This window comes from Condylura cristata, unplaced genomic scaffold, assembly GCF_000260355.1.
Source record: "Condylura cristata isolate star-nosed mole 26May11 unplaced genomic scaffold, ConCri1.0 scaffold00015, whole genome shotgun sequence".
Taxonomy (NCBI): domain Eukaryota; kingdom Metazoa; phylum Chordata; class Mammalia; order Eulipotyphla; family Talpidae; genus Condylura; species Condylura cristata.
Genome location: NW_004567116.1, coordinates 3042979 through 3056643, shown reverse-complemented (window position 1 = coordinate 3056643; position 13665 = coordinate 3042979). Strand labels below are relative to the sequence as shown.

Sequence of the window (13665 nt, the reverse complement as noted above, 5' to 3'; positions counted from 1 at the left end):
GCTGTGAGAAGCCCCGCCCGGCCGGGCTCCGCGCCTTCCCTTCCCTCCCTTCCTCCAAGCTTCTCGGTTCCCTCCCCTGAGATACCGGCGCCATGTCCAGCGCCCGGACCCCCCTACCCACGCTGAACGAGAGGGACACGGAGCAGGTAAGGAGCCCCGAGGGCTCCCCGGATTCTCTGGCTGGGCCCCTGCACCTTGCGGAGCCTCCTCCCTCTTCTGCTCTCCTCGTGCCCCTGCTGCCATCCTGCAAGCCTCGGTTGCCCTGTCATCTGGCTCCCGCCCCGCACATCCCCTTCCGAGTCCAGTCCTGGGACCCACCTCCCGACTCAAGCTGCACACTTGTCTTTCTGCTGACCCCCTGCTCCCTCACCGCCCTCCTGTGCTCTTCCGTGTTACCTCCGCAGCTTCCCCTTCTCTTCCCTTTTTTTCTCAGGGGCCTTTCTGGTCTTCCTCCACCCACGCTCAAAGCAGACACCCTCCTGCTCCTCGAGTAGCACCCCGCGATTTGCCCGAGATCGTTGTCCACCTCTCCTCCCTCTCGCCCTGCTTCCCCCCGCCTGCACCAGTTCTCCCGGTCCTGGTTATCGCCCTCGGGGCCCTTGCCTTGAGTGTTCTCGATCCCTATCCCCTTCCAGTTCCCCCGTTTTTCTACTCTCTTCCCTTTGCAAACTGCGCTCCCTCTTGCTTTGCAACCCACCAGCTCCACCCTCATCACCTTTCCAAAACGTTCGCCTACTCTTTGCTCGTCACTTTCCCTTCTTTTCACCCGGAGCTCCCTGCTGCCTGCGCCGGCATTTGTTGCTTCCGTGTTTCCCATACAGCTGTCATGCGCATGGTTTTCCCACAGGTTGTCTTCAGGGTTCCAATCATCGCTCCCTTTCGAGCCTCTGAGCCCCGCTCTCTTCTGGCTTTCTCTAGTGAGCGCCTCACCACCTTCTCCGGGCTCTTGTGCCGAGGGAGAGACGCGCACTACTTCGGCCCCCTCCCCCACCCTCAGGAACACAACCTGTTGCTCAGTCCTCTCCTTGGCCTGGCTGCATCACCGTCCTTGCCTTAAGCTGCAGCATAAGCCATGATGCCTGCTTCTCCACTCCTGGGCCTGTGACTTTGCAGTCTCTTCCTCCTAGTGTGTTGCCTTCCCGTTTCTCTTCCCGTGCCGGCTTTTCCTTACCTTGCCTTCTCCGCATGGCATTTATTTCCCACTTACATCCCTGCCCACCTCCTCCCTGTTGGCTAGTTTTTATACTCTCAAGCCAGGCACTTTGCAGGCTCCTCTCTGGAGCTCCATGCCCCCCTCGTCCTGGCATCCCTACTGTTATTTGTCACCCAGCTCTCCTGCCATCTCACCTCTGAACTGAGAGGCGCCCGCTTTCCTCCCCTCCTGGTTCTTTCACCATCTCCAGTGTCCCTTTCTGACTGCTCCTCGGTGAGCCCCCCTGCCTGGCACACCTTTCTTGATGGAGAACTTCAAAGCAAGAACTTGACTTGAAAAAGGAGATCTCCCCTGGTGTTGCAGTGTCTGACACATCGCTTTCCTGCATTTTGCCCTCTCTGTTTTCCTCACCTTCCCTTCTTTCTTTGTGGTCTGATAGCGCCATTGTTATAGTCTCTTGCATGTTAACTTCCTTCTCTGAGAAACTTTCCCTCTTTTTTTTTACCCCCTTGTACTCACTTGACAGTCAGCAGAAACTCAGGATTCTAGACTGAGTTTTTTTTTCTCCAGTCCTAAGATTGACCTTTGTAGAACTGATGGGTTGCTTGCTGGGGGTGAAATGGGCTGAAAGGGAGAGGTGGTTGATGTCCCTGTCATCTCTGGGCTTAGTGGTTGGTTCTGCAGGTTGGTTCTGCACGGACTAGATCTTTGGAAACAGGAGCATGGCCTGTATCTCTCAATCTCCCTTTTTCTGTTTCTCTCACCTGACTGGGAACCACTTTCTCTAGGCCCCCTGGAGGTGGCCTATTCCTTCCTTTTTCCTCTTAACAACCTTTGTCTCAGCAGGTAAACCCTGCTTAACTGGACAACTTTCCCAGACTGTTGGTCATGAGCTGGGAGGGGAGGCCAGGTGACTGGCACCCGCAGGCATTTGGGGAGTGGCTGCAGAGTGCCTACTTTTTCAGCCAGGCTGTGGGGGGCATTGTGTTGTGCAAAGTGGAATAACAGATGGCTTCAATGTGGATTCTTTATGCTGATTACTAAATGTTAATATAACCTTGCCATGATTTTTTTTTTTTTTGTGATAAGTGCATTTATTTCCTCTTCCTTACCTGTCTGGCATATGGCTGAACACATAGTAGGACCTTGGTGCACATCACTGATTCTGTAGTAGCAGAAATCAGTGAACACTGCAGTGTAAGTAAGCCGCTCTTTGATAACTTTGTCCAGAGAAGTGACTGCCTGCATTGCATTCTGCTCCAAGTTAGGGATTTCTCATCCTGTTTCCATTCTTCATAGACTTAGGTCCTCCTGGGTCACTTCATAGTGTGTGCTGTAACTGGCAGGGTAGACAGTCACACTGCTGGCTAGGTATTAAGTCTCATCCTAATGGAAGATAGATTTTGGAAAGCCTTGAAAACACCTGTTACAAGGCAGGTACATGCAATTTTTTTAAACAAGGGAAAAATGAGTAGCAGGTCGTCTGGTCATAGACCAGGGATGCCAGAAGTATTGCCCCCTTTAGAATAGAACTTGCCGTCGAATAAGAGCAAGAAAGCTCTTCGTGATCTTGTTGCGATTCTTGCTGAAGTAGTTGTTGATTGCACTCAAGTCATTGCGCCAAGCCTTCGTGTTCTGAAATAAAAAAGCAGGGATTTAGTTGGGCTGGTTGCTTCCCCCCCAAACGTCCTCTCTCACCTTATTTGTCTTTAAATGACTTAAGCTGGTTTCACCAGAAAATAGGTAAACTACTAGTTGTCTTCAAGCTCCAATCACTTCTTGTTCTTTTTCTTTCCCCTGTTTTAAAACATGTGACTGATGAGCTCTGTTTTCAGGAGCTCTTTGATCATGTCTGAATTAAACACACCACATACACAATGTGGAAGCATAAAAATAAACCTTGTGTTGTGGGGAGATTGCCTGTTTGCTGTTGACTCTGCTCCTACCAGTGAAAGTAGGAAGTAAAAGAAAGTCATGCCCTGTCTTTACGATGATTTTGTGACACCTGTCTTTGGATGTGCTTTTTCACAGTCATAAACTTCCTCTGGCAGGAGGGTCATGACTTGGTACTGGTGATTTGGGGTGGGGGGGTTCCCTTAGTCTGTGAGCTGAGCTTTCTGTTCACTTCTTTTCCAAATAGTTCTACTGACCTGGAGGCCTGGCAGTGGTGAAAGCAATCAGCAAGAAAACTGCTTGTCTTCTGGCCGGCAACAGCAGTAGTATGCAGGTGTGGAGAGTTTAATATCAAGAACTGTCTGTAACACCTGGTAGGAGGAGCTATGTAGTTTTAGACCTGCCACACAAGGGAGAATTCATGAGAGAAAATAGGACCCCTCACCCCCCCCCCCCAACCTGGCTTCTGTTCACTGGGCAAGGACATGGTGCTTTCATTCTTCTAGAGAACAAGTGGCGTTTTTGATATTCTGAGTGTTCTGGAAAGAGACGCTTGGAAGTCTGGTGAAGAGAGCAAACCTGAACTTACAGGATCTTGTAAAGGACTACTAACTTACGCCAAACACATATATCTCTTGGACACCCCCCTCCCCACCACCCCGTGTTGACTCTGGCTGGATATGGCGCTAATTCATTTGCTTTTAGCGTCATCCGGTAAAGAACTTGGTGGGCTTATTCCCTGCGAGCTGGGTGCCAGCTCTGCCTTTTGAGTCTAGCCACGGATGCCTTGGGGGTGCCTTCTGGTCAGGGCTGTGGGTGCATATCACACTATGTAGACTCACTCTCTGCTTTGCCCTAGAAATCAGGCATGAGATGCTGGTAGAACAAAGGCGTCAGGAGGCCCCGGGTTCATAGAGTTACCCAGCCTTTGAGCTGGGTAAATTACCTAGTAAATTCTAGTACTTTCTAATCTGTGAACTCTGGGAAGTAGTGTAAGGTAGATACAAGTCAGTCATTGAAACCTGGCTGCTTCAGCTTAAAAATCAAGTTTGTGTAGGGATAACTGTACCTTATAGACAGTGGCCAAAGACTGGGCCCTGGGTTTTTTGTATTTTTTTTCCTCCAACGTAAATGCCTTAAGCAGAGTTGAGATTGTTAGGTCTGAAAAGATGGAGAGTTTGTTTGCCTGAGAGGGTTGCATGGATAGCTCTTTTGAGAGTCAAGCGTTTCACAGACTAGACTTTTTCCCCTTTGGGCAGAACAGCCCGGTTCTCAGGGGGCGTTTGGCCACAGCTAACCCATGCCTCCATGAACTCTTTCCCGTCGAGCACTTAGCCACCTGGCTGGCATTCTCTTCTCCCAGGGGCATCCGTGCCTTTCCTACACATGTATTATGTCAACGTGAATGAATATTTTATGCCTAGAGTGCAGCCCAGCCTCAGACTTTATGGCCCATTATTGACAAGTGGGGGCTGGGGGCTGGGTGCCACCTTTGGCCCATGATAGCATTTCTACTAAATGGAACTGCCGCCCCTCCCCCGCAGCACTTTGAAGCCCACTAATGGACTGAGGGGAAGTAACCAGCAGATGGAAAGGGTGAGGAGGGTGGTCATCCTCCTTCGTTGGACAGCCTGATGGGGCTTTCCTCCTGCCCCCAGCTCCCTCAACTTGGTTAAGCTGTGGCTCCTAGGTAGGCCTATGCTTTGAGAGGAAGCGTGCACAGGTTGCTTCTGTCCTAGCTCTGGTGGGGTTGCCAGGTTCACCGCTTTTCCCGTTAAAGCAAAAATTGAGAGGGATGTGGAAAGGGGGGTGGAATTTAAGCCTGGCCTTCCTCCTTCAGCGGAAGTTCAGCAAAATGACAAACTAGATAGGTGACAGAGTTTCCTTCTCTTGAAGGGAGATTCCAGTATTTGTACATTTCCCACTGAAGCTTAGATTCTCCAGTCTCTCACCAGCCTTCATCAAACACCAGTGAGTCACTGAAGTGCGATCTATGCATTTCCCCCTGGCTCAGCATGGGGAAGAATAAGCCTTTACAAACCTGGAGGGAGAGAGGCCACCCGTTTCCCACTTCTGGCATGGGAAGATGCCCGCTATCCCTGTGTTAACTCAGAATGTTTTAGCTCTCTGGGCAGAATGTCACTACCCCATCACCGTCCTTGGGGTGTAGGCCTTTGAATGTCGTTGTCGACTTTAGGCTTCTGAGGTGGTACGCATGATTTAGACTCAACACCTAGAGAGGATCTGGCCTCTTGGTGTCTGGTTATCTCTTAGAGGAGGATGGATCCCAGTTCCTCCTTGCCCACTAGATCTGTCCCTCCCCTAAGGGGTATATTGCTCCATCTCTTCATCTGGCTGTTTTTTATTTTTAAAAGATTTATTTATTTATGCATACAGAACTGGGGTACAGGCAAGAGACAGGGGCAGTGAGAGGATTCCCCAGAGACAGAGTGGGGAGCAGCAGACTGATGAAATACACTGCTGAGGGGAGCAGCAGGGAGACAGGAGAGGTCTCTGCACTTGTGGGTCAGGGATAGAACTCGTGCTGAAGCGCTGCAGCCCGCTTAATAAGTGCTGTGCTTTCACCTATTGCACCACCAGGGAGGGCCCAGGTGTCTTGTTTTTGTCTACAGTGTTTGAAGTTTCTTGCCCCTGTGGGGAGTTCTTTCCACAGCTGTCTTTGAGTTGGCACCCCCCCCCCACACACTTATTCCTTACTTTTCTCAGCAGAAGAGGGTTAGCAAAGGGCAAAAACAAATATATTTTCTTTGTGCATCAAATGATTAATTTCAGACAGGTTTGGCAGGAGAGAGGTTAAGATGGACGCCAGGTGAATCCTGTGGGGCCATAGGGGCTTGAGGGGAGCTCAGTGACTGGCTCTAAGCCGCCTTTTTCCTTTTAACATAAGAAGGCGGAGCAGACCCAAGGCTTCACTGTAGAACCAGTTGAGCTGGTTTTGAGTGGACTCGGCCTATTTTTCTCGGCTGTTCAGGTAGTTGGCAATACAAAGGTCTGCTCCTCTGGGGCTCTGCTCATTGAGCCATGAGTTTGGATGCCTGTAAACAACCCCTTCCCCCGACACTGATGGACCTCTGAGCTGGGCCTCTCCACGCTAGTGGGCTTTCTCTACACCTGCTCCTCAAGGCAAGTTTGTGTTAGAGCTTTCTCTAGAAGATACAGTTCCTTTCTTTGGGCACCCTTGGTGCTTCATACCTTCGCTAAAGAGCCTTAGCTTCCAGAAAGAAGGGGCTGGGTCTATGGTTGGCTCCCTACTTACGGATCTAGAAGGAGGTCAGTTCTCCTGACTCCTGGGTTCTGACTTTTGAGTCTAATGCGCTCCCTGGACCTTTTGGTTGTGCATAGTGGCCCTGTCAGTCCAGGCCTGCTAGGGAAGGAAAAAGGAGAAAATAATTTTTGGTCTTCAGCAGCTCATCAGGGACTTCGGCCAGGGGGGACAGTTTGAGTTTGTCCCTGGTATGGATACCTGTAGGAAAGTGGGGCCACCCTTCAGCTGGCTGAACAGAGGCAGGGACTCTTTCTAAGGGAGAGGAGGGAGCAGGGTGCTGAGGCCGAGGCTCCTGTGACGTCAGTGCAGCTCTTGGTGCAGGACAGTCCCCCAGCTTCAGAAGGCAGACTTCTCTCAAGTCCGGAAGTTTGGTAATTGATAGTGCCCGCACGCCCAGCTCCAGCCTGTATCCTAGCCCGTGGGGGCAGGCTGCTGCGCTTCTTCGTCCTGTCTGCAGGGTAGGCCCCCTTTCCCCCACCTTCTTTAGACCCTCAGGTCTGCTGCCCTCTCCTGACCCATGCCTTCCCCACCTCCCTCCCCAGATGGTCATCACTTGTTTTGCCCATAGCTCTGGAGGCACTTGTGGCTTGTGTTGCTTTATTTTTTTACCCACAAGAGTTTGAATTGCTGGTTCTTCAGTCACAGGAAGTGGGGCCCCTTCAGCCCGCTGGGTCTAGCATGGCCTTCAGATTGAGTGATTGAGTTGAGCATACAGTAGAGCTGAGAGGAGATCCCTGGGCACTTGGGCTCCAGCGCACCTAGGTGTCTGAGGGGTGGTGGTGAGGGCAGGGCCCGGGTCAGCTTGCTGACCACTCTCGAACTGGGTGTCTTCTGTATAAGCGTTAGTAGCTAATCATAGGTATCTTCTGGAGCGCTAAGAGAGTTAATGAATATGAAACACTTAGAATAGTGCCTAGCAGGATGTAGTAAGTGTCGTCATCGTTGCTCCAGTTGAGAAACTGAAATGACTTTCCCATGAGTGCCGCAGAGGGGTAGAGCTTGGTGTTTCTCTGTAATCGAGCAGAAGGACCTTGGGCTCTTCCAGACCTTGCAGATCCCCTAGCATTCTAGGTATTTTAATTTGTTTATTTTTACTTGATTTTTTTTTCTCTAACCTGTTATCTGAAAGGAAGTGGAGAGCTGCTAGAGGGTTTATGTACTTGAGGTGCACTTTTTGGAAAACAAGTGGTAGTTCATTTTATTGCAAATTATCAATACTAGGTGACTTTACTGGTTGAGGAAACAACTCCACTACCCCTTCTGCCAGCTTGTATTTCTGCATAGTGAATGTGATGCTTAGGCCAGCTGCATGGCGGCCAGATGGCAGACCCCAAGTACCAGAGCACATGGGGTCTGGAGGTGACAGAGGCCAAGGCCTGGGATGGACCCACTGTGCTGCCCTTCTGCCCTCCAGCACAGTGCAGTCCTTTGGCAGCCTGAGAGAGTTCTGTTTCTCTTAAAGGCACCTGGAATTGAGCACCTGGGAATCGAGCAGTTAATGATTTTTAAGTTCCTGTTGCCTAGCAGGCTCCTTCAAGGTCAGGTTCTCCTGCCCCCATTGTGTTGGCCTCCTCTCCGTGAGGCCTGGGAGGGTGCTGCCACTCCCCAGCTGCTCCTGGGACTCTGTGGCTTTGGGTCCTGGAGATTCTGGTCTCCTTTGGTGGTTTATTTAGCCTTCCGCCTGCTCCTTGCAGAGCGTAAGTCAGGCCTTGTCCTGAACAGTGAGTAAGCTGCTCAGTGTTTTCACAATGCAGCTGTGGCCAAGGAGGGTAAGTGTTGCTCAGAGCTCCTCAGGGACTGTTTTTTCACAGGTATTTTTGTCTTCCCTTTGACCCCTCCCTGATTCCTCTCACTTCCTCCCCCCTACCCCCCAATTTTGGTTTCTTTGAACTCTGTCCCTTCATTCTCACCTCCATCTGGGGTTTTCTCAGTGTGCCATGTGGTCCTTAACTTGCTTCTCTGCTGCTTTTGTGTCCTGATTCAGGAGAAGAATCCTGATAGTCTTGAGATCTGGTATAGGATTCCAGCACTACCGAGTCCTCCATTCTCCCGTTCATTGGGCTTCTGTGAAATTCCAGGATTCGCTGCTCTTCGTTTTCTTTTTGTCTCCAAAGCCACCTTCTTTTTAACTTAGCAGCGGCACCCCAAGTCCCCTGGTGGCAAGGTCTAGGCCTGTCCTGGGTTGCTTCCTGGCCTGTCGGGAATGTCACCACTCTGACTGTGGGGGCACTTGTTCATTTTGGATGGTGCTGTACTGAATCTGGTCTCCAAGTGGTCTGGGGCCCCTGGGAATTCTTGAGCTCCTCTTGGTGGTACAAAAGTGAAAACCATTTGCTTCAGACATCAATGCAGTATTTGCTTTTTTTTTGTTCTTATTATCTCTGGCACACAGCGGAGTTTCCAGAGGCTGAATAATATGTATTAACATCACTCTGGGTTCATAAAATGTACACTTCGGGACTGTGTTTTCAGCATTTTTAAGATTCTCTAAGGTGCAAATGTGGGACCTTTCAATGATGGCTATAGTCTTCATTACTTCTGTGCTCAGACTGGTTTCTTCTGTTTGCCTGCTGTAATCTCTGTGAACTTCGTTAGTGTCCAATAAATCATTATTTTGAAATCCCAGTGTTTTCCTGGTACCTTCGAGGAAACACCACAAGAAGTGAGTACAGCTTAAAACAGTTACTTGGAATTTAAAACTTTGTAATTTAAAACTTTATTTGCAACTTATTTTTGTACTTTACTCTAAAATAGAAGAAAATTTATACTATTTCTCTTATATTTAAGGATGGATTGTTGACTTTATAAAGGGAGATTGGAAGACTTGCTTTCTCAACTGTAGTTGCACTTCAGTTTACTGAGGTGGATGTAGCAACAAGTGAAAGGGAGGAATCTGCTCCAAGGAAGCTGGGAAGATCTTTAAATAAGAGCTGAAATTGTGATGAAAGCTTTCTTCTCTTCAGTCTTACAGATGTTGATAACGTGCTTTTTTATGTCTTACACATTAGAGCATTTTCATGTAATATATGTAGTGCCAGCTAAATTGCAGCGTCATGTCAAGATAATCTTCAGAGTTTAAAGAGAAAGGAATTGAATATCTTAAGTGTATATATTGCAAATACGTTAAAAGCCAAAATTCGTTCCAGCTTTCCAACCTAAACATGAGGAAGTCACGAAGCCTCTTATAGGATCGATGTTGCATTGCTTTATCTGGAAAAGCGCCCTCGAAGCCAGGGCCGTCCGCAGTGAGACCTGCCTGCGCTCCTGCGACCCTGGGCCAGGAGTTGGTGATACACCGGGCAGCGCCACGCCGTGTGCCACTGTGACTTGCTGACTTAAAGATTGAGCTGCAAACATGTTCATACCGTTTATAGTGTTTTCCTTTCATCTCACAAGTGAGCAAATTCATAGACATGGCTCAACTTGTATCAGCACCAGCCGTGCTTCAAAGAATGTTATGAACGCTCAGCAGCTCCTGCAGAGGCGATACCTAGGCATGGGATGGGGAACTTTTTGACTTTTGTGGCACATCCTGGAAGAACTTTGTCATCATTCCCACTGTTGGGAAGGGTGGGAGGAGAAAACTGCTGGCTCTGTGTGGTGAACTGGGCTCTGTGGACCAGAGAGAGCCCCCTTACGTTGGTGGGGCTTGGGGGAATCGACATTCTTTCCTGCTACACGCGCGGCTAAGGGAGAAAAAGCCACTTCCCTTAAGAATGCCCTGGACGAAGCATGAAAATTACTAATTTGTATTAAATCTCAACCTGCTAATAAAACCCGCTTTCCATTCTGAGTGGTGAAATCGGAAGCTTCCGCACCCAGCCAGTGCAGAGGCTGCATGAGGACATGACTGACTTGGTGGTGCTCAGCCCGCTGACAGACATTTTTTTACTTAAAACAACTGATGAATATATTAGTTGTTCATCCTTATGTACTTAATGGATGTTTTCTTCAAATTGCCAGCACTAACATCAAGTTTTCAAGTGAAATGCAGGATTTTAGACAACTTGTATTTGCCAAAGATAGTTGTTTTTTTTTTCCCAAAGATAGTTTTTAATGAGATGGGTGGTAAAATTAACGGAATGTGATTTTTGGTCATTGTGTGAAATGCCAGCATTTGGAAACTACGTAATGCAGCACCAACGACTTCCCAGATTGCCAGGGGGTTAGAATGCAGGGTGACCACTGGGCTGCAGTGTCGAAGCACACAGAGGCTCATTGACAGCATCAGATTGCACATTGTAGCTTGTCTTTAAAAATCACCACTTACTTGAGATTCAGCCTAATATCAAAGAACATATTAGTTTTTAGTATCTGAAAGGCCATTAAACTTCCTTTTCCAACTACAGGTCTATGTGAAGTGAGGTTTTCTTCATATCTTTCAACCAAACAATGTATCAAAACCACATTGAATGCAGCTTTGAGAATCTTCTATGAAGCCAGATGTTAAAGAATGTAAAATAATGCAACAATTCTCATGAATTTCATTTCACTTTAGAAAATATACACTTCTTTTTATAAAAATAAGATTATTTGTATAGGCATGTAATGGGTTTATTCTTTTAAATTAATACATTTTTGAATGATCATTTTCTATTTCTAATGAGGTGACTGGTAAAACCCACTGGAGCATAATAATCACATGGGTATAATGAATATCTGTCATCTCATAGAGATAAAGAAAAAAGTTTCTCCCTGTAAGAACTCTCAGGATCTAGTCTCTTAATGTAACCTGTGAGTTTATGTCCTTTTCTGTTGCATTGGCCTTGTGGGCCTTGTTCATATTTTATCTGTGGTTTTTAGTTCGTCTTCTCCTTTTCTTTGCTCCTTAATTTCCCTCTGCTTTTTTCCCCTTTATTTTCCTCATTTTTTCTTTTTCGTTTCTCTAGTATTTTTTATTAGTCTGGCATTGTGTTTTGATTGCATTATCAGATCAGTTTGCTGGCCATAGGTTTGTGTAAATTTGTAGTTTGGAAAATAACAGCTTTTTCACTAAAAATGAGAAGCTTGGGTTTACATGCATATTGAAAAGGATTTTTGGGAATTCTAATAGTGCAGGAGGTTTCTGAAACCAGAAAGTGTGAGAATCATGGTTTTAGACAGAAGTTGGGATACGTCTTCTTGGCTGTGGTGATTTGATTTTCTAATGTTTTGCAGTTCTCAGCCCCTTTTAAGTCTCCGTGGGCGGAGGCGCTTGCTGCCTGGTTGCTGTGGTTCTAGTTGAGGAAGCTGGTCCTCAGTGACCTGAGGGACTTTGCTCAGAGTTGTTTTTTTCTTCCTTTGAATGCATAGCTTTGACCTTGTAAGGTTTAAAAACCAAAAAAAGAAAAAAGGCTAAATCTATTATTTTTAAAGATTTTTTTATGCATTCAAGAACTGGGGTGCAGGCCAGAGGTGTGGGGGAGTGAGAGGCTTCACCAGAGACAGAGTAGGGAGCAGAACAGGCAGGCCCACTGAGATACACTGCTGAGGGGAGCAGCGGGGAGACAAAAGAGGTCTGCTGTGCCCTGTGAGTCACCTCCCTGGCTGGGCTCAAACTTGGTGCTGCAGTGGCTGAGGACAGCTTCATAGTGCTGCGCTTTAACCCCTGTGCCACCAAGGAGGCCTCATGTTGTGACTTAAACTCCATTTTCAAAATTAACTTGAATTTTACTATGTTGCTATGTATTAAAGTTGATATGTTGGAAAATAAAGTTAAATCCTTGTGTAGTTGTATTGGGTTTAGTAATATTATTTTAAAATGAGTTAATAGCTTACCATCTTTTCAGTTTTAATTATAATACAGTAGCTATAACCCACATAAACAAAAGCTATTTTGAGATCCACAATTCAGTGTGTAAAGAATGTCCAGACAGAAGTGTGAAGCAGTTCACTTTTGTCGACAGATGTGGGGCTGGTCATCCCTGCCCTCAATTGGTCACTTCCTTGCTATGACCTCACAGTGAGCCTTTGTTTTGCAATTCCCAGGTCCTGGCAGGCAGGCCGCCAGCCGAGGCACTTGCTGCTTGGTTTGCAGTGGTTCTAGCTGAGGAAGCTGGTTCTCAGTGACCCAAGGGACTTTGACCAAAGTTGGCTTGTTTCCTCCTCCTCATACAGTGCATTGGCCTTTTTTTTTTTTTATTCCATTAAAAAGATCATTTGGCTTACTTGGATTTCGTTGTAACAGTGGATTTTTTTTTTAAGCTTATATGTTGGCTATTGGTCAATTCCAAATTTGAAAACTGCAAAGCTTGCTTAGCCTCTATCCTTGAAGAACCTTGGTGACTGCTGTAACTGACAGCTGGGAGGCTCAGGTCACTCCTGAGCCCAGAACGCCCAACGGCCTGTTCCCTGGCTTGCTGCAGAGCATACACACTTTGTGCCTATTTCTTTTGTACTTCATTCTTTCCATCACTCTGTTTCTTCATGAAACATGCCCACCAAAGGCCACACTTACTCCTCTAGTCAGAGGTCTAAGCAGATTTGGTGTCATTGCATGAGAACTTTATCTTTGTGTGATGAGCCAAAGCACATACCACTGCATAGTGGTACATACATAGTTTTTAAGTGACCTAATTCTTGGCCTTGTCCTTGAGCTTGTACCTGTATTTTTAAACAAAACAAAGCAGAGCAACACAAAACAAAACAAAACAAAACACTAATTTGAAGGGATATTTTATTTCTATCTTCTTTGCAGCACTATTTAAAATAGCTGATTATGGAAATAACCTAAGCACCTAAGAAAAGCGGTGTGGGGTAAGAAGATATGGGGTACACATGTGGAATACTACTCAGTTACCACAAAGAGATGAAATCTTGCTGTCCGCGACAATGTGGAGAGTGAAATAACGCAGAAGGGGAAAGAAAGACAAATACCGGATGCTTTCACTTGTATGGAATATAGAGAAATAAAACAAACTGACAAAACTAAACCAAAGTAAACCCTAGAAATATGACTGCAGAACTGAGGCTGCTGGGGGAGGGGGGCAGGTAGCTGACGGTCTGGGATAGAGGACTTCGTGGGTGCTCTGGTGGTGGGGGTGTGATGACATACATCTGAGGAGGTGTGAACCTGTTCCTCTGAATCATACAGCGTTGTAAACCAACGTTACCTCAATTTTAAAAAATTTCCTTTAGTGCCACTAAGAGTGGACCGTTGGGCTTCCTCTCATGGTCACTTGGACCAAAGTTAAGCAAATCTTTATAAGCTTATTTTATTTGCTTGGGATCACCAGTCATCAAAATCTTTAAAGACTGTTTAATCATGTGATCAACTTCTATGAAATGGAGTTTTAATCTTGCAAGTGTATGTGTGGACTCCGTGTCCCTTCACTTGGCAAGGTCCATAGTCCTC

General features: G+C 47.1%; 1 protein-coding gene across 2 annotated transcripts in view; it reads left to right on the top strand.

Moving 5' to 3' along the window:
- Positions 1-13665, top strand: part of MARK2 (MAP/microtubule affinity-regulating kinase 2) — a 50606-nt gene that overhangs the window by 647 nt on the left and 36294 nt on the right. The window contains exon 1 of one of the 2 annotated variants that reach the window (XM_012725464.1): positions 7-146. The exons of the other annotated variant lie outside the window; for it this stretch is intronic. Coding sequence (XP_012580918.1) covers positions 93-146 — 54 coding nt within the window. The 5' untranslated portion in view covers positions 7-92. Of the gene's footprint in view, positions 1-6; positions 147-13665 lie in introns of those variants that run through there. 2 annotated transcript variants of the gene reach the window in all.